Raw genomic sequence first — 27,645 nt, 5'->3', positions numbered from 1 at the left:
GCTAAATGATAAACATAAAATCCTATTGCTCATAAGAAAATTATAGCCACTGTTAGCTTTGTGCATTGTAAGCCAAGTTTCCCATTTAAATAGACGGCATGTGGATCTTTATTCGCTACTTTAACCAGATTAAAAGATGCTTAAGATAAACGTTTACTGAAAATGGAAAGTATTCTTTACGATAGCACTAAAATGCAAATATATCTTCGCAAAAACATAACACATAACTCATCTTGAAAATGTATTATTTCTCAGACAAGCACGTTACACTCCTGTGTGGCTCCAATGACACGAAAGATGAGCTGCTCAGGTATGTACAGTGTAATCACCGGGTACGATCTGGAGGGTTTAAGATAAGCATGTGAGTCGTGCAATGATCTCATCTCAGTGGCCCATCAATCACCAAACACCCTGCTTCTGCCACCCGCTCCATGACGAGTGCGATGTTCTGGGGAGGAGACCGCCATCATCGCCAGCCATAGAGAGTATGAGTCTCGGCAGTGGGATGACCCACGAACAAGAGGTACAACCCATTCTGTCGATAGCGTCACATCAGTCATGTAGGTATATATTCAGGGTATCTGCAGGTATTCTGTCTCCTTGCCTGTTCGGCTTACCTGTGATATGTTCCCGAATCAGTTTGGATTTTCTGAATTGAACTACCTGTAGTTTGTGAATGAGATAAAAACGACAAGTGAAACTTACATCTATTGTATTTCTCTTGGTGAATCTTTCGTATTATTGTTGTATAAAGGGATAGAGTTAAATCATATCTTGTCACGGGAATCATCAAGGTAAGGGCGTCGCCTGGTTCTCATTGTTTATCCAACTGGATCATTTAGCAACTAAATATTTTAAGGTAAGATGTAACTGGGTTCTATCATCGTGTCCGAAGTCCTAGTCTTGCTTCAATGCGATAATATTTTGGAAATTAAATTGTATTTGCTTTCATGTGTGACTGGGAAACACGTGAAAATATATTTGGCAAATAGGTATGCAATGTTCGCGTATACACGAACGTTTGGTTTCCTTAAACGTGTGGATATTATCAGAATATAACGCACTATGTTTCTGGAGGCTGGTGTGTCTGGAGTAAGGAGGGTATATCTGCTGCTGATGTACGTGTAGGATGTGGAACTGATCCCACTGATGGTATGTTGCAGAGGGTCCACACTGCACTGATCTGGAAATGAGTCGTCAAGTCCTCTGGCCCGTATGGCTGCTGGCCACTTGTGTGTGGTCGGTCCAGTGCTCGCTGCTTCCGTACGGTGATACCGAGGGTCACATTGCCACCCCCGGGCTGGACGATGGTTCTGGCCCCTCCCTCAGCCTACAGCCGCCTTTCCGATTTTATGGAACAAACTACAACACTGCTTTTGTAAGTATTTCAAAACGGTTCCTTTGCTGTGGCAATAGTCATATTGTGAGACGCATTAATTTGTTCTCTTCAAGGGCTTTCAGAACCACAGTGTTCATGTTGTTTGAGTTTGTTATCACCTGTGTCTGTGACTCGGTTACATATGATTAGTGCACAATTTCTCCAGCAAAATGAACATTGATGGAAATCAAATATTCACATAAGGGAGGCGATGATAACTGAATCACAAAACAAGTTCAAAGGCTCATCCCAACTCGGAATATAAATGGGGCGATTCAGAAAGTTAGTTTTGTCACTGGAGTGTAATTTCTATATGTATATCTCGTATACACAATATGTAAATACCGAACGTCAGAAAAATCAAACCTGATCATTTGATTTTCATTAACTAACACTATTTGCTTACATATTTAACTTTAATCAGTATACAATTATTTTCGCTTGAGAGTTGTTCACATTATACATGTAAATTGTGTTGTTTTTGACACATTGAACTAATCATATGCTCCGCTGTTTGATATCCTAATGAAAATCGTAAACATTATTTATCTGACCCTTGTATACAACTTAATAGACAATATGTGAAATATGTCATGGATATGAGCGACTGAGTATGATAACCTGACCCTGGTATCACACCGCACAGGGCAAAATACGGAAAATCTTGAAAGATGTATTTGCATACTCAAAACATATCATGATACAGTCAGCTAAGTCATCAATCATATTGTTTGTTTGGATAACAAAACATCCAGTAGAAAGGGTGTGTCAAGGTGTAGAAAACAGCTTGGATGCACTGACGACATTTGATGTACATAACTCATTAATAACAAACTAATACAAGACAATTAGCTGTCTTAATGACGTCTGTCTGATTGTTAAAACCTGTACAGTTCGTGTAGAACTTGCTTGAACGATCATGGTCTACTGTTATGTCACAGTGACACCTAGCACTTACACACAGAAAGATCCATAGTTAATAAGTGGTTTTAATATAGATAACATGGGAATGAAAGTGTGTGCGTATAATGCAAATGCGTATATAATATAATAATCACTTTGTAGGAGTACATGCAGTGCACGTCATATTGTTATCAACGTTAACTGTATGGCCACACTAATCAGGACGTACCTCCATACATGTTCATTGTTTGTGTATTCTAACCACGAACATGTACATATTTTACAAAATGTTGTTTACATGTATTTATCAAACATTACATGTACCTGCAATCCATTCACAGTGTAATATCATAGAATACATTGTACATGTATGGAGCGTAATGCAATGGCCCGCCACGCGTTGACGGCGTGATAGTCCCAACAACTCCTTATTGGTGTCAATTAACATTATTCGCAAATCATTCGCAAATTATAAGCAAAATATTCGCGATTTATTCGGGAAAATAATTCGCAAATTATTCGCAAATTATTTGCAACTTATCCGCGGAATATCCGCGGATTACTCGCAATCGTACTGCAGAACACGATAACAAGCTTTTGCGTTTCAATAAAGGTTCTGGTGTAACGAAATTGGTATTCGTTATCACATCAAAGTATATAGCATGCGAAAATAAAATTACTGTGTATGCAATAATATTATTTCCTTGTTTAGTCAGTGGTAAATTGTCACATATGTAAAACTGATTTATACATGTGATGGAAGTAAGGTATATAGGCATTAAATATATTTACTTAAATCTATCAGACAGCTTTTGTTCTTAAACATATTTATAACTCCTAAACATTTGACTAACGATTCCAAAGTTCAAATTAACGTTGTTTTATTCAGATGGTTGTGACCATCGTTGCGTGCATCATCATATATTTATAATATTCATGAAGTATTTCGTTTGGACAATACCTGTCCCTCATCTTTGTGACGCCAGTGGGTGACTATTCTTAACGTTAAGAGCCTTTAGATGCTATCACAGACACACGTAGAGAAACACATTGCAACTGTCAAGGCAACGCCTTGTATCCGATCATATCAGCCTGACTGATATATGCGCGACTCAAAAACGTCCACTCCCCTATTTGTGTCACACAAGAAGACATTATTTCGATTAACGCCCCTCTTTTCTACACACGAGATTCAATTAAATGTTTACCAACGCCCGAATTATATGTTATGCGAAATTCTATTACAAATAAACCAGATTCTACGACATATTAACCAGCGTCTACTACACGTAAATCAGATTCTGTCACACTAACACAAGCTTTTGTCACACATAAATCAGGTTCGATCACGCATAAACAAGCTTCTACCACTCTATCATCAGGTTCTACCACACATAACCAAGCATTTGTCACTCAAAAACCAGTTTCTACCACACATAAACAAGCTTCTGTCACACATAAATCAGGTTCGATCACGCAAAAACAAGCTTCTATCACACATAAAAAAGCTTCTATCACACATAAACCTCCTTCAACCACACATAAACAAGGTTCTAACACAAATAAACCAGCTTCCACCACAAATACATCAGCTTCTACCACACATAAACCAGCTTCTACCACACATAAACAAGCTTCTATCACACATAAAAAAGCTTCTATCACACATAAACCTCCTTCAACCACACATAAACAAGGTTCTAACACAAATAAACCAGCTTCTACCACAAATACATCAGCTTCTACCACACATAAACCAGCTGCAACCACACATAAACAAGCTTCTACCACAAATAAACAAGCTTCTACTACACATACATCAGGTTCTACAACACATAAACCACCTTCTACCACACATAAACAAGCTTCTGTCACACATATACCCGCTTCTACCACACAAACACAAGCTTCTACCACACATACATCAGGTTCTGCCACACATAACAAGCTTCTACCACACATACACAAGCTTCTACCACACATACATCAGGTTCTGCCACACATAAACAAGCTTCGTTCACACATAAATCAGGTTCTGCCACACATAAACAAGCGTATTCCACACATTAACAAGCAGCTTCTATCACTCAACTACAAGCATCTTCCTAAAATAAACAAGCTCCTACTGCAAATAAACAAGCTCCTATCACAAATAAATCAGGTTCTACCACACATAAATCTACATCAAACGCACATAACAAGCTTCTGTCACACATAAACCAGCTTTAACCACACATAACAAGCTTCTATCACACATAAACAAGCTTCTACCACAAATAAACCAGCTTCTCTCACACATAACCAACCTTCGTTCACCCATAAACAAGGTTCGATTACACATAAATAACCTTCTAACACAACATGAACCAGCTTCAACCAAAAATAAACCAGCTTCTATCACACATACATCAGGCTCTACCACACATAAACAAGCTTCTACCACTCTATCATCAGGTTCTACCACACATAACCAAGCATTTGTCACTCAAAACCAGTTTCTACCAAACATAAACAAGCTTCTATCACACATAAATCAGTTTCGATCACGCATAAACAAGCTTCTATCACACATAAACAAGCTTCTATCACAAATAAACCAGCTTCTACCACAAATAAACAAGCTTCTACTACAGATACATCAGGTTCTACAACACCTAAACCAGCTTCTACCACACATAAACAAGCTTCTGTCACACATATACCCGCTTCTACCACACATACACAAGCTTCTACCACACATACATCAGGTTCTGCCACACATAACAAGCTTCTACCATACAAACACAAGCTTCTACCACACATACATCAGGTTTTGCCACACATACACAAGCTTCGTTCACACATAAATCAGGTTCTGCCACACATAAACACGCGTATTCCACACATAAACAAGCAGCTTCTATCACAAAACTACAAGCATCTTCCTAAAATAAACAAGCTCCTACTACAAATAAACAAGCTCCTATCACAAATAAATCAGGTTCTACCACACATAAATCTACATCAAACGCACATAACAAGCTTCTGTCACACATAAACCAGCTTTAACCACACATAACAAGCTTCTATCACACATAAACAAGCTTCTACCACAAATAAACCAGCTTCTCTCACACATAACCAACCTTCGTTCACCCATAAACAAGGTTCGATTACACATAAATAACCTTCTAACACACTTGAACCAGCTTCAACCAAAAATAAACCAGCTTCTATCACACATACATCAGGCTCTACCACACATAAACAAGCTTCTACCACACATAAACAAGCTTCTTTCACACATAAACAAGGTTCGATCGCACTTAAGAAAGCTTCTATCACACATTAACCAGCTTCTACCACACATAAACCAGCTTCTGTCACATATTAACCAGCTTCTACCACACATAAACAAGCTTCAACCACACATAAACAAGCTTCTACCACACATAAACAAGCTGTTCCCACACATAAACAAGCATCGTTCAGACATAAACAAGCATCGTTCACACATAAACAAACTTTGTTAACACATAAAATTGGTTCTACCACACTGAAACACGCTTCTATTACGCTCAAACAAGCTTCTATCACCCAAAATCCAACTTCCACCACACATAAACCAGTTTCTACCACACACAAACCACTACTTTACCAGACTGTATTGCATAAATTTGTCAGTTTCTACCATACACCAGAATTTATTACATATGAACACATTGATCATATAAACACACCAATGTGTACATAAGATTTACCACCGCCCGAATTATATGTTATGCGAACTTCCATTACATATAAACCAGCTTCTACGACATATTAATCAACTTCTACCACACATAAACCAGCTTCTACCACACAAAAATCAGCTTCTTTCACAAACAAACATGCTTGTATCACACATACACCAGTTTCTGCCACACATAAACCACGGCCATACCAGACTTTATTACATATGTACACACTGATCCTATAAACGCATCCATGTGCATATAATATTTACCTCCGCCAACAAGCACATACCTAGCTTCTGTCACACATAAACAAACAGCTTCTATCACGCATGAACAAGCTTCTATCACACCAAAACTAGCTTCTATCACACATAACTTCGCAGCTTCTATCACACATAAACAAGCTTCTATCACACATGCACCAGCTTCAACCACACATGAACAAACTTCTACCACAAATAAACCAGCTTCTATCACACATACATCAGGCTCTACCACAAATAAACAAGCTTCTACCACACATAAACAAGTTTCTATCAGACATTAACCAGCTCCTACCACAAACAAACTAGCTTCTACCATAAAATCAGGTTCTACCACACATAAACCAGCTTCTATCACACATAAACCAGCTTCTATCACACACAAACCAGCTTCCACCACACATTTACCACATTAACCAGCTTCTACCACACATAAACCAGCTTCTACCATACATAAAACAGGTTCTACACACATAAACCAGCTTCTATCACACACAAACCAGCTTCCACTACACATAAACCACATTAACCAGCTTCTACCACACATAAAGCAGCTTCTACCATACATAAATCAGCTTCTACCACACATAAACCAGATTCTACCACACATAAACCAGATTCTACCACACATAAACCTCTACTGTACCAGATTGTATAACATAATTTGTAACAACTTCTAACATGCACCAGAATACATTACATATGCCCACATGGATCATATAAACGCACCAATGTGTATTTAATATTTACCACCTCCCGAATGATATGTTATGCGAACTTCCATGACATATACATATCTACGATATAATAATCAGCTTCTACCATGCATGACTCAGCTTCTTTCACACATAAACAAGCTTCTACCACACATAAACAAGCTTCTGTCACACATTAACAAGCTTCTACCACACATACAAAACCTTCTGTCACACATAAACAAGCTTCTGTGACACATAAACAAGCTTTGTTCACACATAAATGAGGCTCTATCACACATAAACAAGCATATACCACATGTAAACAAGCAGCTTCTGTCACACATGAACCAGCTTCTACCTACATAAACAAGCTTCGTTCACACATAAACTAGATTCTTGCTCATAGAAAATCAGATTCTACCACACATAACCAAGCTTCTACCACACATAAACAAGCTTCTATTAGACATAAACCAGCTTCTACTTCAACCAAACCAGCTTCTACCATACATAAATCAGGTTCTACCACACATAAACGAGCTTCTATCACACATAAACCAGCTTCTATCACACATAAACCAGCTTCCACCACACATAAACCACATTAACCAGCTTCTACCACACATAAACCAGCTTCAATCACACATAAACCAGCTTCTTCCAAGCATAAAACAGCTTCTACCTAAAAAAACCCAGCTTCTTCCAGACATAAATCAGGTTCTTCCACTCATAAGCCAGCTTCTACCACACATAAACCAGCTTCTACCACAAACAAACCAGCTTCTTCCATACATAAATCAGGTTCTACGACACATAAACCAGCTTCTATCATACATAAACCAGCTTCTATCACACACAAACCAACTTCCACCACACATAAACCACATTAACCAGCTTCTACCACACATAAAGCAGCTTCTACCATACATAAATCAGCTTCTACCACACATAAACCAGATTCTACCACACATAAACCTCTACTGTACCAGATTGTATTACATAATTTTGTCACAACTTCTAACATGCACCAGAATATATTACATATGCCCACATGGATCATATAAACGCACCAATGTGTATGTAATGTTTAACACCTCCCGAATGATATGTTATGCGAACTTCCATGACATATAATTATCTACGATATATTAATCAGCTTCTACCATGCATAAATCAGCTTCTTTCACACATAAACAAGCTTCGACAAGACATAAACTAGATTATTTCACATAGAAAATCAGATTATACCACACATAAAAAAGCTTCTGTCACACATAAACAAGCTTCTACCACACATAAACAAGCTTCGTTCACACATAAACAAGCTTCTACCTCACATAAACAAGCTTCGTTCAAAGATAAATCAGATTTTACCACACATAAAGAAGCTCCTGTCACACATAAAGAGGCTCCTGTCACACATAAACAAGCTTCATTCACACATAAATCAGACTCTACCACACCTAAAGAAGCATATACCACACATAAACAAGCAGCTTCAATCAAACATAAACAAGCTTCGACCACACATAAACATGCTTCTCTCACACAGAAAATCAGATTCTACCACACATAAAGAAGCTGCTGTCACACATTAACAAGCTTCTTTCACACATAAGCCAGCTTCAACCACAAATAAACGAGCTTCTGCCACACCTAATTCAGGTTCTACCACACATAAACAAACTTCGTTCAAACACAAATCAGACTCTACCGCACATAAACAAGCAGCTTCTATCACACATAAACAAGCTTCTACCACACATAAACAAGCTTCGTTCACACTTAAACAAGCTTCTATCGCACGTAAACCATCTTCTATCACACTTAAACCAACTTCTATCACACATAACCAAGCCTCTGTCACACATAAACAAGCTTCTCTCATACATAAACAAGCTTCAACCACACATAAACAAGCTTCTACCACACATAAACACTACTTTACCATAAACTTGTAACAGCTTATACCATACACCAGATTGTATTACATATGCACACATTGATCATATAAATGCACCAATGTGTATCACACTGTATATACATATACACACGAACGTCATCACATATCAATCTCAAAGATTGCGCCGATAAACCATTCTGTATACTATATGGACTTCCGTGAAGATTTGGTACACATGTTCCATTAATTCGAATACATCGTTTGATGTAGATGCTGTGATACCATATCCTCGTGCTGCGATACATATAGGCGGTTTGGTCTAAACAATATCAAGCTGTGCTATATTTTATATAAGGTCTCCAGATGACAGTGCGGAACTTATTTGAGATGGTACATCTGCATAGTTTTTAATTTTTTGCATTTTAATAACCCCAAAGGATAATATAGTTCCCCATCAGGGCTTTTAGAAACGGAATATATAATGTTTATCGAACAAATGAGGTGAGGTGAGGTGAAATGGGGTTTAACGTCGCGTCCAAGATTATTGCACTTATATAGGGACGTGGTCGGGGATCGAACCCCGGACCTTCCGCTCTCCGGGCGGACGCTCTACCTCTAGACCACGGAGGCGGTCTTCGGACTTATGACAAGATATGAAGACTTAATTGCTTCTTGGTCATGACTGTAGGGTTATCTCCCAAAACCCCTACATCCCATTTCCCCTACAACCCAGTTCCCCTACAATAAGTTAAAACAACACGCGGCATTTACCTGTCTGGCATTATGAACTCACCTAAAGGAGAGATTAAGGTCTGGAGTAGAGGTAGTAGAAATGAAAGGGGTAGAGCTTTAGGGGATTTGATGGTTATCTTCACACTAAGAACGTCGAGAGACTGACTTGCGTACACTGGAAGTGTGTCAAGTCCACATGTAGAGGAAGACTCACGACAGTAGGAACCGTGATGAGGAAAGCTACAGAGCATAACCATGCCCCTGAGGATAGCCAGAAGGTCCGGTTTATGAGCACCCTGGGGAAGAGAGCGAGAGAAGAGTCAACCCCGATGCACACCCTCTACAACGACGAACTCTCCAACTTGAACAACGACGAGACAGGAATGATGCCATCCTTCCCCACCATGAGCAGCGCGTTGTACCGGCACAGACAGGAGACGATTCCTGTTTTGCCACAGACAAGATCGGAGGTGGATCTTCAGGATTCCTGGACGCAGACAGCAGATGGACGACCGTTCTTCCTTTTTGCTGACGGTGATGATGACAAGATTCTGGCGTTTGGCAGTCTAGAGAGTCTCGAGGCCTTGCAGTCATCTGAGATTCTATACATGGATGGGACGTTCACTGCCTGCCCTGGACTGTGGAATCAAGTGTACATCATCCATGCAAGACTCGGAGCCACGACCTATCCCCTCATCTTCGCCTTACTCATCGACCGTCAGACAGACACCTACTCAAGACTCTTCGGGCTACTCAAGGATGAAGTTCAACAGAGACTAAACAGACCACTTTCCCCGTCATGCATCCAGACAGACTTTTAGATGGCTGCTATTCGAGCTGTCCAAGTCGTGTTTCCTACTGCCGATGTGAAGGGGTGTTTCTTCCATTACTGCCAGGCGATATGGAGGAAGGTCCAGGATCTGGGACTAGCTGTCACGTATCGAGAAGATCCTGAAGTCTGCAAGTGGATAAGAAGAGCAGCTGGCCTACCCCTACTCCCCCAGAACAAGATCCAGGACACGTGGGTTGACGCAATGGACAACACACCAGATGTACCAAGAGCTGTCGCCTTCAACGACTACATCGTCACTACCTGGGTCGTCCACGGAGCACGATTCCCCCTACCATTGTGGAACCATCACGGTACAACAGGTCCCAGGATGAACAACAACCTGGAAGGCTTTCATAACCGACTCAACCGAGGTCTCCCTCACCGACATCCCAACATCTACCGATTTGTGGAGGTAGTCAGGAAGGTGGAACAGGCAGAACGAGCTAAGATTTTACAGCTCGACTTTGGAGCAGCTCCAAGAGGCAGGAAGAGAGTGTACAGAGAGGTGGAGAACCGTCTCTGCCGCCTGAAGGACGAGTTGAATAGAGAGGAGAAATCCCCAATGCAGTTTCTTCATGCGGTTGGCTATCTCCTCAGGCTGGGATAAAGAGTGAATTGAACATTTGAGATGAAATTTATTATAATGTATTATGAATTTTGAAAAATGAACATTTTATTATAATGTATTATGAATTTTGAAAAATGAACATTTTATTATAATGTATTATGAATTTTGAATAATATCGTAATCGTAATTAAATATTTATCTCAATCTATTCGTGTTTCTTGGGTTGTTCCATTGTATGAAATAGGTAACAGACTAGGGATTAGCAGTGCCATGGACCGTGAACTTTGTTGTCTTAAGCTGTAGGGGAAATGGGATGTAGGGGTTTTGGGAGGTTACCGACTGTAGGACGTTTAAATGTAAATTATCTCACCTTTATCAAAGTCGCGAAAATATCTAAAAAAATGACATAAGGAGTGCAGTAAAGTGCATATATTGATTCAGGTGAGTCAGTCCTATGTTGCGCAATATTTGTCTAAGCTCTTTATTGTGTCTTTTACATTTTTAATAAATAGTCATGAGCACATGGGGTGTATAATTGTATGCAGCCATACATTGTTGATTCTTTACATCGCATCCCTGGATTCAGCATAATACTTATTATATGGTGTGTGAGCGTTCGAAAACATGTCACAAGGTGCATGTGCAATGAATGAATAAACTGACGTCAAAAAGAAACTTTACCAGAGTTTGAAATCACTCTTCCTCAAAAACAACAAAACATACATGCATGAAGTAAATTGTATTGAGAAGATCAATATATCAACATAATCAACACTGAAAATGACAATCATACCGCGACCGAGAATGAAGTCAGAGCCCCCCACAGTTGGGTGTGGTAGTGATTTGTTTATCTCCTCAAGCTGCTTACTCACCGCCCTTCTATAATAAATTACTTTCTTTATGATAACATTGTCAAAGAATTCATTTTGCATGTCATATTACACACTGAGAAAGTATGAATACATAATGCCATTCAGAAAGTGGTCAAATTTAACAAATGCTATTTTTGGGATAACACTTTTTTTTAGTAAAGTACAGATTCTCGTACATTTTTGGGTTGAGTCCCGTACGGGATTCGATCCCACACTTGCCAGAATGAGGCACCTAATCGCCAGCACACAAAGTCAGCGATCTAACCCACAAAAAAATGAAAGTACGACAACTGGTAGTCTGAGAAAATACATTTATTGCCTTCAACAGAAGCTGACGATGATAACGTGAATAATATCAAACATATCTGATATGGAAACCCCATGTAATTAAAATTGTCATTTTAACATACGTTAACAGTCTCCACTAGGATAATATAAAAAGAGGGGCTAATGAAAGTATACCAGTTGTACATGTTTTTATGTAATAGTAAACTGAAAGAATTGTTGTTAAACCTGATTATGTGTATTTTACTATCACTCGTTCCTCGTTTGTAAAAAGTAATCTGTGACTGGATAATATTGTGTAAATATGCATTGGTTCAATGTAGACGGGTAAGAAATGAATTTACAAACCACATGACCCTTACCATGTTTGAAATGTATATTTGTGCCGAAAAACGTATTGATTTTCAAAGATACGATGTCTAAGATACTCGTTAACAGCTGTGTATTATGCGATATATTTCAACAGCTAAAACTACGTGGAAGAAATATTTCAGAGCTAACTAACCGTCAGTACACTTAATTTCTTAGATATAATATCGGTGACTTAAGATATGTTAAATTGACAATCAAACATATGATTAAATCAATTGAGTGGTACAGATTATTCTGTTCCAAAGATCAGATCAATGTAACCATGAAATGAAGTGAATATAGAATTGTTGAAATGGAAGTACAGTATATCAAAATTAAATTCAGCTGCACGCATAAATATTTTATTCATCCTGTATACATCCTCCGCACATGAATATAATTACTCATTACCCCTAAGAAGCAGTCATGTGTTCAACAATGAGTGTAATGATTAGCCTGAAATAAAAATTAATCCATTTCTACACAACTAGAATCAGTCTGTTTGCTTTTGTTTGTTGTTTGTTTATTTGTTGTTTAACACCACACCCAGCAATATCCAGCTATCCAGTGATTGACATTATCAGCATCGATCTACGCAATTGGGATACGATGACATGCATCAACAAAGTCAGCGAACCCGACTACCCGATCCCGTTAGTCTCCTCTTTCGTAATCTATATGCATACAAGCAGAGATATATAGCCTGATCTTACTGTCAATCAACTATCAAGTTGTTACAACCATCATGTCGCCTACTGAGGCTGGACCTACAGGATCGACAGCCAAGTGTCAAAGTGTTGCTGTGTACTAGACTGAAGTATATAAGTTTACTAAAGAGCTCATATCACATGCACGTATATGTAAGCTATACAATGAACAGTCACTTATAAACAGGAATCTCAAAACGTTTTTCTGTTCCTAAATAATTTGTCATGATTTATCTTTCACCATTTACCTTTGTATTCCATACGTAATTTAAAAATACGATTTGCTTTCTTGTAATGCTCTCTGCGTGATCTCTGCAAAAAGCAACAGAAGAGTAACTGGCCAGTAATGAGTTTGACTATTTTATGTAAGGCTTTTATTCCAACGTACTTTGTCAATTTATGATCATCTGAGAGAGATGTCTTGAACAGTTGATGCATTAAATCTACTTTGGTATTGTGATCACAAGCTTTGTTTATATATGTGTATGGATTATGATAGCCTATTCTTAAACCAAGAAAACATTTCCCAACATGCTTCACTGCCATATATACAGCTTCGCTAAAATGCAGGGACAAATATCGGATATTATCGATAGATATTGGCCTTAATTTCATCCTTTGTGTACTCATAACACTTTGATTATAACGTTTTCTTGTAGACAATACTGAGTAGGTTGAGCATAAAGGCTCAAGAAGTAGGATATGTTTTGGCATCTTATCCCTTAGTAGCACTGAACGAGTTGTCGTGGTGGCACTTAAGGATCGATTTCAAGGTCGTCATGTGCTGTTGTTTTTAAAGAAAAGTACAATACTTGTCTTTAAGTCCCAGCGACCAATTGTTTTCGTTTTAGTCAAAGAAAGAAATCCCCGTGTGCCATTCTGGCTTCAGTTTGCGTGTACGAGTGACGTAAAAAAGGGGTATCCACGTCACATAGCTCCATGCTGTCGTTGTCCCAGTACATCGAGCGGGGAGGATGTTTTCGAGACAATCCAGCACACCGCATACTTTATCCTTGGGGGGTTCTTTATTTTTTAGTATTTTCCATCACATAAGCTACGCCAGGGTTTTTGTTGTTACAAAGAATGCACTATGCCATGTGTCAGTTTTTGAAGCTTGTAGTTGGATTAACATGACAATCTGCTACGAACTTGCACGTGTCGGGAAATGAACTATATTGTCTTTAGTTCTAAACTCCAGTTACCGTGATAACCTCAATATCGTCTTCGGATGGCATCTTCCCGAGGCAAGGACTATAAAAGTCCATTTTCCACCCTTGCCAAACTAGGTTGGAATTCCGGAGTTACATTTTGGCTGCACTAACGAGTCAGTGCATAGTCCAATCAAAATCGTATAACAAACTAGATATTTTTGGTTCGTAAACAACATGCATATTTCGGTCGACTGCAGTATTTGCAAAGCATTTGTCCCGTCAACTGGGCGTCGACAGTTATTTTGCAAATATTTTTTTATGTTTTTAATGAAGGTGCTCATGTGAGTTGATGAACGTCGCGGTGTTAGACCCGTTTTATTACAATATAGATCTTGATTATCGATCAGATCATCTTGAATGGGCGCAGCCATTTTGTTTGAAGCAAATGCAAGTGATATGAGAGGTGGAATCTGATTGGTCAATAGAGGGACATAAAAGGGATATAACTCGTAATAGCCACTGGTGGCGCTACGATCGAGCCTGGAAATTCCAGTCTAGTTAGGTTAGAGTGGAAAGTGGATTTTATAGTCAGTTAACGCCCTTGCCTAAAGGATGTGTGTGAAAGAATATCGAAAACAGATAAACATTCTGCCAGTGGAAGTGTAGCATCTACCTTGTATTGTTTAATCTTTCTTTCCAAACCTTTATCTCTATATATATTTATGCATTTTTTATTTTATGCATGTGATTTGTTTGTTTGTTTGTTGTTTAACGCCGCACATAGCAATATTCCAGCTATATGACGGCGGTCTGTTAATAATCGAGTCTGGACCAGGCAATCCAGTGATTGATATCATGAGCATCGATCCACGCAATAGATAGATGACATGCATCAACCAAGTCAGCGAGCCTGACCACCCGATCCCGAGAAGCACAGTCGCCTTTTACGGAAAGCATTGGTTGCTGAAGACCTATTCTACCCCGGATCTTCACGGGTCTTATGCATATGACAACATACACAACATATATTACTTTATTTCTATTTGTCGTTTGGAATTTTACTGCGCGCAGCTGCCGGTGATTTTTCTCCTAAATTGCAAAGATTATAGGTGTCAATCTTCCAAGTGGTCTTGTGAAATAGTTTGGCAAATGGCATGACAACATCTAGGTCACGAGATAGAGAAGGCTTACTAAAATGTTTGTGGTTGCAGCTTCTCAACACGCATTTATGCATTTCTTAAACTGGCTATTCAGCTCCTGTGGGAGAAAATAATTGGTCACGATTCGTCATGGTCGGTTAGATTAGGTCAAGGTCAGCGTTAACGTTTTCGTACAACATAATTATATTATTGCAACTGTCTCAGGCTTGGTCATATCTACATGCATGGAACTTCAAGTTTGCACGTATCTTAAAAATTGTACCACATCAAATGTCATTTATGTCAAAGCTACAGTTAGGTCACAAGTTCAGGTCAATCTTGAGGTAATGTCTTGAATACGTTATTGATACCAGACGATATTATGAAATGGACTTATCCCTCCTGGACCAAGAGAGTTACTTTGGCATATATCTCTCGAGTAGGTCAAAGGTCACTGTCACGACTAAATCGCTCAAAACTGTTTGTTGTTTCGCTTTCTCAAACATATTTAAAGCTTTTATCATTTCACTTACTATATACCTCCTTACGACAATGTCCCGAACATGGAACCAGCACAGGAGTTATTCCTGGGACTTGCTAAGAAGGGTAAACTCTCCAGTGAGATTCCATAGATCGTTAGGTTTAACTAAATCAACGTCTTGGTGTGGACAAATAGTTCGTGTTTGCCTGAGGATAAGTAAAAGTAATGTAAAGGTTTAAAAATCTCTACGAAGTTATCAAAATGTAGAACATGATATATTACTAGATATAACTAGATATGTCTGTGACAACGAGACGATCTGACGATGACACCCCTTTCTGTTCGAACATTTCAAGTTAAAAATTGTAAAAAGTCATATGATATCATCTTTTCCTGGTTCTTCTAGCCGTAGAAAAGGTCTAGCTTGTGTTCATATATCCGTGTTGCATCCAATTGTCGTAGAGACAGACTAGCTTTGGTTTTTTTTCCAGATGAACCTTTGACTTGCCTTTGCATGTATTTGTGACGGATGCCCAGGTAGGGCAGGATTCGCTCACATTTCGCGACCACATGGTATCATTACTATTTGATAGTGATTCATAAACACATGCTCATGATAAAGTTGGAATCGTACAATCGACTCTGCATTTTGCAGATATTTCTATTGGATATGGAAAGGGTTTTGTCGCTTTATCTTCATTTATTCGTATTGCATCTATCTGTCGAAGAGAAAGTCTAGTCTTGTGTTCATATATCCATGTTGCATCTATCTGTCGAAGAGAAAGTCTAGTCTTGTGTTCATATATCCATGTTGCATCTATCTGCCGTAGTGAAAGTCTTGCCGTGTGTTCATATATCCGTGTTGCATCTATCTGTGGTAGTGAAAGTCTAGCCTTGTATTCATATATCCTTGTTGCGTCCTTCTGTTGTAGTGAAAGTCTAGCCTTGTGTTCATATATCCGTGTTGCGTCCATCTGTGGTAGTGAAAGTCTAGCCTTGTGTTCATATATCCATGTTGCATCCATCTGTTGTAGTGAAAGCATTGCCTTGTGTTCATATATCCGTGTTGCATCCATCTGTGGTCGTGAAAATCTAGCCTTGTGTTCATATATCCGTGTTGCATCCATCTGTTGTAGTGAAAGTCTTGCCTTGTGTTCATATATCCGTGTTGCGTCCTTCTGTTGTAGTGAAAGTCTAGCCTTGTGTTCATATATCCGTGTTGCGTCCTTCTGTTATAGTGAAAGTCTAGCCTTGTGTTCATATATCCGTGTTGCGTCCCTCTGTTGTAGTGAAAATCTAGCCTTGTGTTCATATATCCGTGTTGCATCCATCTGTTGTAGTGAAAGTCTTGCCTTGTGTTCATATATCCGTGTTGCGTCCTTCTGTTGTAGTGAAAGTCTAGCCTTGTGTTCATATATCCTTGTTGCGTCCTTCTGTCGTAGAGAAAGTCTAGCCTCTGTAAATTGCAGGTTTATCCATATTGTATTCAAGTATGTTGTAATCTGTAAAGAGAATCTAGACATAGAGTTTGCGATCATTGGTCCGCCATAATATAGTGTGCCGGTATTCTCTCTCCTGTCAAGCTGAACAAAACAAGAGTCAGCCCTATTTCTTTATGTGTCCCCGTCAATAGGTTTATGGGTGTTCCTGAATAAAGATACAGCGCCGTAGATGAAAACCCATTTCTTAAAGGTTATCGCTGCCAAACGGGATGAAAAAACAAACAATTATTTATCAGTGTTTGTTGTGTCATATACACAAATTCATGGTATTAAATCAAAGCTTTGTCAAGTTTGATTTTAACAATGTCGGTGTATATATTGCAGCGTCATTGGAACAGGTAAGAGAAATTCCCTTCTGTAGGAATATAATGGACTAATGTCATTTTTGTCAATGTGTCCATTTACGAGAAAATTTTCCATTCCAGGTGAACAATGATGGTTCTGTGACATTCATTAAGGCTGGAACATTTCAAGACACAACCTCTGATCCCGGAAATACTCCAGCAGTGTGTGGCCTGTGCACTGACATTGATGTAACCGTAAGTGGAACCGTCTGGTACGTCCTCAGTACGTCTTCAGCATTACGTCAAACTATCGCCGAAGACGTCAGGCGATACCAGGAGTTCCCAGCAGACTATACGCCGTCCTGGGTACTGTTGGCGACGTGGGCCGATGTTGCTACATTTAAGTCAGAAGACAACAAGGCAAGTTGCCCAGGAGTGTGAGTGTGTTAGGTTTGACGCCGACATGAACACTATGACAGTTTTAGCGGCGTGTGAGTTTGATGTTAGAGGATGGTGCGAAGTCATGCGGTTCGTAGACGCAGGTACCTCGTGAAACCCACGGTATGGTGCCGACAAACCTTTAAACATAGTCAGGGCGAGCCGGGATTGGAACCAACGGTCATAGGTCTAAGGGACGTAACTCTGCACTGTGTCTGGACCATCCCGATGTTTTAATGAACAGTATGTAGACTTTTCACTTATCACCATAGCCCCTCCTGGGTCTCGCAATATTGCACACTGACAGCCCACGATGGCGTCTGAATAAAGAACACTTATAAGGGTGACGACTGTAGTCAAGATTTGTGCGCAGCCTATGGGGGAGGTTCAACGAGTAACTCAAAATAAAGACGACCGGTGTAACTGGTTAACATCGAATACAAAAACGGGCCGATGATAATATAAGGGTAACGCTATTTTTCAGGGCATTATCATTTGCAGAAGCCCGAGGTCTTCCATTAACTGGCCGACGAAGGAGGGAAGTTGAAAAGACCTCGGGCTTCTGCAAATGATAATGCCCTGAAAAAGAGCGTTACCGTTATTATAGCTAAATGGATGGAATTTGTTATAAAATAACAAGAAACAACAATATCGGCTTTGAATTATTTACTGCAATAAATATGAATGTCACTCACCCAATTTTACAAATATGGAAACGTCATAGAACAAACCAGATGACGTCACTATTGAACGTGACGTCACCTATCCCTACCCTATGGCGTCACCTAACAACGGGCGTGATAATGGCCCGTCGTAAAGCAATGTGAGGGCATTATCAAGTTACAGTGGCCCGCTGATTTCTGTTAACATGCGAGCGGTTTAATGATAAGTCTATCCATTTTAGCTATAATAGTTGATAAGTCAATTTTGTTTACGCATTTCTTTTCATGTTCCTTTAGGTCGACACATTCCAGATCACCATGGCAACTGATGGCACGGCGTCAGTCGTGATACTGTTCTATGAAAGGATAGAATGGGTGTATGATAATTCTGACTTTCTGGCTCTATATCAAGGCACAGAACCCTCCGTTCGTACACAGGTAAGTTGGTTCTGTTTGAAAGAGTATGAGATATATAGTTGATACAATAGTAATGCATAAAACGCATGTCGAGGTTCAGTTATGAATATGGTCGATTATCTTGTAAGTGAGTGAGTTCGGTTCGACACTGCTGTGAACAGATTGAGCTATATCACGGCCTGTCAGGTTAAAATGGGAGGAAAACCCGAATCTAGTGATGGAACAGTTTACACATTTGCTGAAGCCCCCAAGCATGGGTATAGTGATGACAATGTTCACTATATGGGTGAATCTGGGGTTCGAATCCAAGACTAGAGGATCCTCGCTCGACGAACTGACGCTCCTCTGCACAGCAACTTGGAGTGTCCAGAGACGATTGGTTGACTCTTGTCACCAGACGCTGTTCTGGGGAACAAACAGCACAGTCAAAACGTCAGGCGGATGACCCGGGCGCAACATGTGAGACCATTGGCACTGTCTCCCTGCTGGGGGCTGGAGCTTGGGGCTTGGGGCTTGGGGCTTGGGGCTTGGGGCTTGGGACTTGGTTGGGGTGGGGTGGGGTGGGGTGTAGGTTTAGTTTCTCTTCCTGAATTACGCATTCAGCAATAGTGAAGGTACATGTATATCATTGCGGGATGTAAAGAACCTCAAAGAACAACGGGGGCTTGGGGCTTGGGGGGGCGGGGGGGGGGGGGGGGGGGGTAGGTTTGGTTTCTGTTGCTGAATTACTCAGTCAGCAATAGTGAAGCTATATCATGGCGGGATGTAAAGTACCTCAAAGAACAATGAGGGCTTGGGGCTTGGGGCTTGGGGCTTGGGGCTTGGGGGGTGGGGTGGGGTGGGGTGGGTAGGGGTGGGGTGGGTTGGGTTGTAGGTTTGGTTTCTGTTCCTGAATTACTCAGTCAGCAACAGTGAAGCTATGTCATGGCGGGATGTAAAGAACTACGAAGTACAATGAAGAACGTGCGCTCCCAACCTGATGACGTCGTAAATTGTACGACGTTATTTTTGAGAGGGAAGTGTCTCGTGAGTTGTTCTCCATAGATGTAGCTGGGCAACGTAGATAAACGCAATGGTCGAACGATCGCTTCCAAAAGTGGGAAAGCTACGACAACCCGTGTTTGGAGAAATTGTGCAGCTAATCGACTTGAAAATTTTGCGAACACCAAACTTAACCCCATTGTACAAAAAATGGAGTTATCCGACATTGCCGAGGTCGGATTGTATTCAGGGTGTCATAATAATTTAAATACAACTAAATGCTTTGTGTATCTGAGCTGGCTGTATATTTATCTGACTTGTGAGGTTCACATTGTCTATCTAAGCTGGCTGTATGTTTATCTGACTTGTGACGTTCACATTGTGTATCTAAGCTGGCTGTTTATTTGTCTGAATTGTGACGTTCACATTGTGTATCTAAGCTGGCTGTATATTTCTCTGAATTGTGACGTTCACATTGTGTATCTTAGCTGGCTGTATATTTATCTGACTTGTGACGTTCACATTGTGTATCTAAGCTGGCTGTATATTTATCTGACTTGTGACGTTCACATTGTGTATCTAAGCTGGCTGTATATTTATCTGACTTGTGACGTTCACATTGTGTATCTAAGCTGGCTATATATCTATCTTACTTGTGACGTTCACATTGTGTATCTAAGCTGGCTATATATCTATCTTACTTGTGACGTTCACATTGTGTATCTAAGCTGGCTATATATCTATCTGACTTGTGACGTTCACATTGTGTATCTAAGCTGGCTGCTTATTTATCTGACTTGTGACGTTCACAATGTGTATCTCAGATGGCTGTACACGTCGCTGACTGTGCGACGTTAACAATGTGTATCTGACCTGGCTGTAGACATATCTGACTACATATCTGCTAATTGTGTGTTCCAGAGCGGCTTCTTAGCTGGTGATGGGATGAAGTCGTACCTGCTGCCGGGATCCAAGTCTGATGAACTCATCAACATTACTAAACTGTCTAACGTTGGCGTTGCTGGCAAATTTATCTTTCGAGTTAACTCCGACATCCTTCCCGTGCACCTCCCTGACACCACAAGTCAGTATCTTTTACACTAATCTAAAGCTTATTTATTGTTTTTTACGTGTGAATAATGCTACACAATAGAAATGTGTTTGAAGATTTCTGGTATTAACCAGTGATATTGAATTGACATTGGATAACTTATCATAAATTCACATTGAATGTATGATAATATATTTTCAGTTCATCTGTAAAAAAAATCCCAGACAATACAACAGATTACCAACAGATTACCAATGAAACAGTGAACTTCCATACGGTCATCCTAGAGATGTGGATGAGAGTTAAATTTTAGCGCAAGTCTAAAAGTGCAGAGGAAATACATCTGCATTGTTATATCTATTCATATTTGATGTAGAAACTAAATATGTTAGTTACACAACAATTTATGCACATGCTATTTATGCCGTCCTGTTGAGTTCGGGCATCAATAGCCCACCATAGATTACTTAATATCTCAAACCTGTCAACGATTGAAATGTCATTGTTTAGTCAAACCTCGTTAACTCAAGGTCCACCATCTAGTTTAAGACGATTTATATTTCATTGTCCACATTACACGTTTGCGACCTTTGATGACTTGTGTGATATATTTGCTTTGCCTTTGATAATTCAACTTTTCAGAATTAATTTTACCAAAGTGTCTCATTCAAAGTATTTATGATTCATTTGTTTTCTCAATCGCCGACCGAGTTATCACTTTTCTTTTCTATGCCATTTTCACTGTCAGACACATCTATTTACAATGCACAAAACCCAACTGTCTCCTTCAAAAAGAATACATTTGAAAAATAACTTTCTACTTCTAACTGACAAATATAAGAAAAATAATTTGAAGGTGTTTGACAGTAAATATGACCCAACAATACATATTTAATTTTACGTTACGATATCGCTCATTTCAGGTTCTGCCCAGAGAACTACTGACACAACAACCCCAACAACAATCGCTGACAACATTACTCCAAGGGAGTCAACTTCTTCGACATCACTGACGTCTACATCAACGTCCCCGATCTCCGATACAACGCCTCATTCAGGTGCTACACCAGTATACACATTACTGACAACATTTCCCTCCCTTTCTGAAGTGATGAAAACATGCGTGTATTTATCGTATGTGATTATCTCGCAAAGTTTGTAAAATTGGAATAGCCTTCATTTATTATAATTATTATGATAATTATCATTATTATGAGTAGGCATATGATGGGTGATTCCTTTACTTATTATATTGAGTAATCCCATGTAAATTAAGGCGTTATAGTGTTTTGTACATACATTGAAAGCTTGCCTTGTCGAACTTCATGATCCCGACAAAACCCTTTTCACTTTTATCACTATTTGACCCGGCTGAAGTCGATGTCGGATGAGTCGATATATTTACCGGATCCCTGCAACACATTTATATAATCTTTGAACACATTTAAATATTATCAGTTAATGATTTCGCTGTTATTTTCGGTCTTGAAACGTTTTTTTTATGATGAATGGGGATATCCCGATTGTGTCGAACTCAGGAGTCAGGTGAATGTTGGGGGCACGGGTGGCCCAGTCGTCTAAGGCGCCGCGATTCGATGTGCAGAGTTGCCTCCCTTGGGCACGCCAGACACATATGATTGTGGGTTCGAATCCCGGTTCGCCCCGATTATGTTTCAAGGATTTGTCAGCACCAATCCCGTGCTCGTGGGTTTCATCGAAGTGGTATACGTCTGAGACCTGCATCACTTCGGGCTTTCCTCCCACATTTTAAGCTGACACGCCGCGATATAACTGGAATACTCTTAAAAGCGGCGTTAAACCCAACTCACTCACTCACTCATACAGAATGTAAAGTGACTGTATGCCTTTCCTTCTCGTGGGCACGTATTTCTTTACTGCATGTTTTGTGAAACCAGATAATCGTGAACCCGGATGGAAGCATAGTGTCCTTAACCTATGTGTTCCAGATTCTACATCCGGCCCACTGGTACAAAGCACGTGCTTCAGTTGTATGGAACAATACATAATAACACTTTAATGTGGTGTATACCTACTTTTTTGGTTGCGTATATACATTAAACATATTTTTTTAATTTTTGTCATCACATGGGTGAAAGATGAATATCTTTCCTTCCCATAGACTCCATACTGACAAAGCCACCGCTCTACTTCACCGACCCATACTTGCCGTAAAGGGTGACTTTGTGTGTCGTAAGAGGCGACTAACGGGATCGGGTGGTCAGGCTCGCTGACTTGGTTGATGCATGTCATCGTATCCCAATTGCGTGGAACGATGCTCATGATGTCAATCATTGGATTGTCTGGTCCAGACTCGATTATGTACAGACCGCCGTCATATAGCTTGAATATTGCTGAGAGCGGCGTTAAACAACAAACAAACAAACCAACAAACTTCACCCATCGCCAAGCCCACCCCTGCAACATCCTCTGCCAAGCATCCTTTTACGATATCGCTCATTTCAGGTTCTGCCCAGAGAACTACTGACACAACAACCCCAACAACAATCGCTGACAACATTACTCCAAGGGAGTCAACTTCTTCGACATCACTGACGTCTACATCAACGTCCCCGATCTCCGATACAACGCCTCATTCAGGTGCTACACCAGTATACACATTGCTGACAATATTTCCCTCCCTTTCTGAAGTGATGAAAACATGCGTGTATTTATCGCATGTGATTATCTCGCAAAGTTTGCAAAATTGGAGTAGCCTTCATTTGTTATGATAATTATTATGATAATTATCATTATTATGAGTAGGTATATGATGGGTGATTCTTATACTGGTTATAGTGAGTAATCTCATCTAAATAAAGGCGTTAGTGTCTTTGTTTATACATTGAAAGCTTCCCTTGTCGAACTTCATGATCCCGACAAAAACCTTCTTTAATTTATCACTATTTGACCCGGTTGAAGTCGAAGTCGGATGAGTCGATATATTTACCGGATCCCTGCAAAAAACTTATATAATCTTTGCACACACTTAAATATTATCAGTTAACTGTTTCGCTGTTATTTTCGGTCTTGAAACGGTTTTTTTATGATGAATAGGGATATCCCGATTGTGTCGAACTCAGGAGTGAGGTAAGAATGGGTACATGCGATGGTATCATTTTCAGGGTGCGGATTGATAGCTGACGGTCCTGTTGAGTTCGGGCATCAATAGATCTTTCCACCATAGATTGCCTTATATCTGAAACCTGTCAACGATTAAAATGTCATTGTTTAATCAAACATCGTATATATGAAAAATAATTTGAAAATGAATTACTTAAATTAAAGGAGTTTGACAGTAAATATGACCCGAAAATACATATTTGATTTTAAGTTTCACAAATACAGAGTCCATAAATACAATTCAATAAAACAAATTTCACGTTTACAATGTTTACTCATGTACAATGGTAATTTGGCCTACCTATCAGTAGTTGCATCTTCATAAATAATCACAGAAACACGCATTACATCCTCCGTAAGGCGTATTAATAAAACACTGCGAATAAAATATACGTCTAAAGGATAGTACTGCACTGATTGTCAGTTGTCAGGAACCGATAAACTTTGTAGGAATGACAAATCACCGATGTTATCATTCCGAAATTAGCCAACAATGATGGCTGTCAACAGCGGTGACAACCATGTGTGGTCTCGTCCCGTCTAGCAAAATAAGCTTTGGCGGTCGCGCATTTCGAAAGCAAAACCAGTTCATGAGTATATAGGTTTGTCACCGGAAATGCTGGTACCGGAAGTAGCCTTTCGCTAGACTAACGGTGCCTATACTGCTCGAGCGGGTAATTTCCGACACAGACAGCCAATAGTCTGCGCTGGGCAGGTCTTTGTAACATCAAACACATCCGTGATGAACTGAGGCATGTGAAAAGACAACCTCAGCCATTTTTTGACTCTCACTAATGGAACAGGTCCTCATGCATGACTGGAACATCCCACCTGTTAGTGTTGCCTAGTCAGTGACGTAGGTTACATCTCATACAGAATGATAAGTGACTGTATGCCTTTCCCTCTCGTGGGCACGTATTCTCTTCTGCATGATTTCTGAAACCGGGTGATCGTGAACCCGGATGGGATGGAAGCATAGTGTCCTTGACCTATGTGTTCCAGATTCTACATCAGGCCCACTGGTACAAAGCACGTCCTTCAGTTGTATGGAACAATACAAATAACACTTTAATGTGGTGTATACCTACTTTTTTTGTTGCGTATATATATTGAACATATTATTTTTTTATTTTTGTCATCAAATGGGTGAAAAAGGAATATCTTTCCTTCCCATAGAGTCTCCATACTGACCCAGCCACCGCTCTACTTCAGCGATCCATACTTGCCGTAAAAGGTGACTATACTTGTCTTAAGAGGCGACTAACGGGATCAGGTTACAGACTCGCTGACTTGATTGATGCATGCCATCGTATCCCAATTGCGTGAAACGATGCTCATGATATCAATCATAGGATTGTCTGGTCCAGACTCGATTATTTACAGGCCGTCGTCATATAGCTTGAATATTGCTGAGAGCGGCGTTAAACAGCAAACAAATTTCACCCATCGCCTGCAACATCCTCTGCTGTGGCCAAGCATCATGTTACGACTTATTGATTTCAATACCAATATCGCTCATTTCAGGTTCTGCACAGAGAACTACTGACACAACAACCACAACTACAATCGCTGACAACATTACTCCAAGGTCAACTCCATCGACATCACTGACGTCTACACCAACGTCCCCATTCTGCGATGCAACGCCTCATTCAGGTGCTACACCAGTATACACATTGCTGACAACATTTCCCTCCCTGTCTCAAGTGATGAAAACATGCGTGTATTTATCATTTGTGATTATCTCGCAAAGTTTGTAAACTTCGGAGTAGCTTTCATTTGTCAGGATGATGATTATGATAATTATCATTATCATGAGTAGGTATATGATGGATGATTCTTATACTGGTTATAGTGAGTAATCTAATCTAAATAAAGGCGTTAGTGTCTTTGTTTATACATTGAAAGCTTCCCTTGTCGAACTTCATGATCCCGACAAAAACCTTCTTTAATTTATCACTATTTGACCCGGTGGAAGTCGATGTCGGATGGGTCGATATATTCCTCGGTTCCCTGCAACAAACCTATATAACCTTTCAACACATTTAAATATCATCAGTTAATTGTTTCGCTGTTATTTTCGGTCTTCTATCTATGTTACATTCTATCTATGTTAAATAGGGATAATAGACAATAACATCTGTAACAGAGACCTCTCCATCAAATAAAATAACATCCGTAACAGAGACATCCCCGTCAAATACAATAACATCTGTAACAGAGACTTCCCTGTCAAATACAATAACATCTGTAACAGAGACTTCCCCGTCAAATACAATAACATCTGTAACAGAGACTTCCCCGTCAAATACAATTACATCTGTAACAGAGACTTCCCTGTCAAATACAATAACATCTGTAACAGAGACTTCCCTGTCAAATACAATAACATCTGTAACAGAGACTTCCCCGTCAAATACAATAACATCCGTAACAGAGACTTCCCCGTCAAATACAATAACATTTGTAACAGAGACCTCCCCGTCAAATACAATAACATCTGTAACAGAGACTTCCCTGTCAAATACAATAACATCTGTAACAGAGACCTCCCCGTCAAATACAATAACATTTGTAACAGAGACCTCCCCGTCAAATACAATAACATTTGTAACAGAGACTTCCCTGTCAAATACAATAACATCTGTAACAGAGACTTCCCCGTCAAATACAATAACATCTGTAACAGAGACCTCCCCGTCAAATACAATAACATCTGTTACAGATGCCTCCCCGTCAAATACAATAACATCTGTAACAGAGACTTCCCTGTCAAATACAATAACATCTGTAACAGAGACTTCCCCGTCAAATACAATAACATCTGTAACAGAGACCTCCCCGTCAAATACAATAACATCTGTAACAGAGACCTCCCCGTCAAATACAATAACATCTGTAACAGAGACTTCCCTGTCAAATACAATAACATCTGTAACAGAGACTTCCCTGTCAAATACAATAACATCTGTAACAGAGACTTCCCCGTCAAATACAATAACATCTGTAACAGAGACTTCCCCGTCAAATACAATAACATCTGTAACAGAGACCTCCCCGTCAAATACAATAACATCTGTAACAGAGACCTCCCCGTCAAATACAATAACATTTGTAACAGAGACCTCCCCGTCAAATACAATAACATCTGCAACAGAGACCTCCCCGTCAAATACAATAACATCTGTAA

General features: G+C 39.8%; 1 protein-coding gene across 2 annotated transcripts; it reads left to right on the top strand.

Moving 5' to 3' along the window:
• Positions 1–470: 470 nt before the first annotated feature.
• Positions 471–27,147, top strand: LOC124128991 (sushi, nidogen and EGF-like domain-containing protein 1). 2 transcript variants are annotated; one of them, XM_048400052.1, is made up of 8 exons: positions 471–560; positions 1,164–1,378; positions 17,907–18,185; positions 19,163–19,303; positions 21,185–21,347; positions 22,238–22,372; positions 23,799–23,933; positions 25,980–27,147. In XM_048400052.1, the coding sequence occupies exons 2-8, from the start codon at positions 1,190–1,192 to the stop codon at positions 26,213–26,215; spliced, it is 1,278 nt and encodes a 425-aa protein (XP_048256009.1). In that variant the 5' UTR covers positions 471–560; positions 1,164–1,189; the 3' UTR covers positions 26,216–27,147. The 2 variants fall into 2 exon arrangements, with proteins under 2 accessions (XP_048256009.1, XP_048256008.1); XM_048400051.1 differs by lacking the exon at positions 471–560 and adding an exon at positions 581–859 and having other exon boundaries at positions 25,980–27,146.
• Positions 27,148–27,645: the final 498 nt, after the last annotated feature.

This window comes from Haliotis rufescens, unplaced genomic scaffold, assembly GCF_023055435.1.
Source record: "Haliotis rufescens isolate VD_foot unplaced genomic scaffold, xgHalRufe1.0.p SCAF_2, whole genome shotgun sequence".
In the NCBI taxonomy this organism is placed as follows: Eukaryota; Metazoa; Mollusca; class Gastropoda; order Lepetellida; family Haliotidae; genus Haliotis; species Haliotis rufescens.
The sequence above is the reverse complement of the archived record's forward strand: the minus strand, read 5'-3'. Positions and strand labels throughout refer to the sequence as shown.

Coding starts and splice junctions, on each gene's coding strand:
- LOC124128991 (XM_048400052.1), top strand. CDS start 1,190: ATGAGTCGTCAAGTCCTCTGGCCCGTATGGCTGCTGGCCACTTGTGTG. Junction 21,348..22,237: donor GCACCTCCCTGACACCACAA/GTCAGTATCTTT, acceptor CGCTCATTTCAG/GTTCTGCCCAGAGAACTACT. Junction 22,373..23,798: donor CGATACAACGCCTCATTCAG/GTGCTACACCAG, acceptor CGCTCATTTCAG/GTTCTGCCCAGAGAACTACT.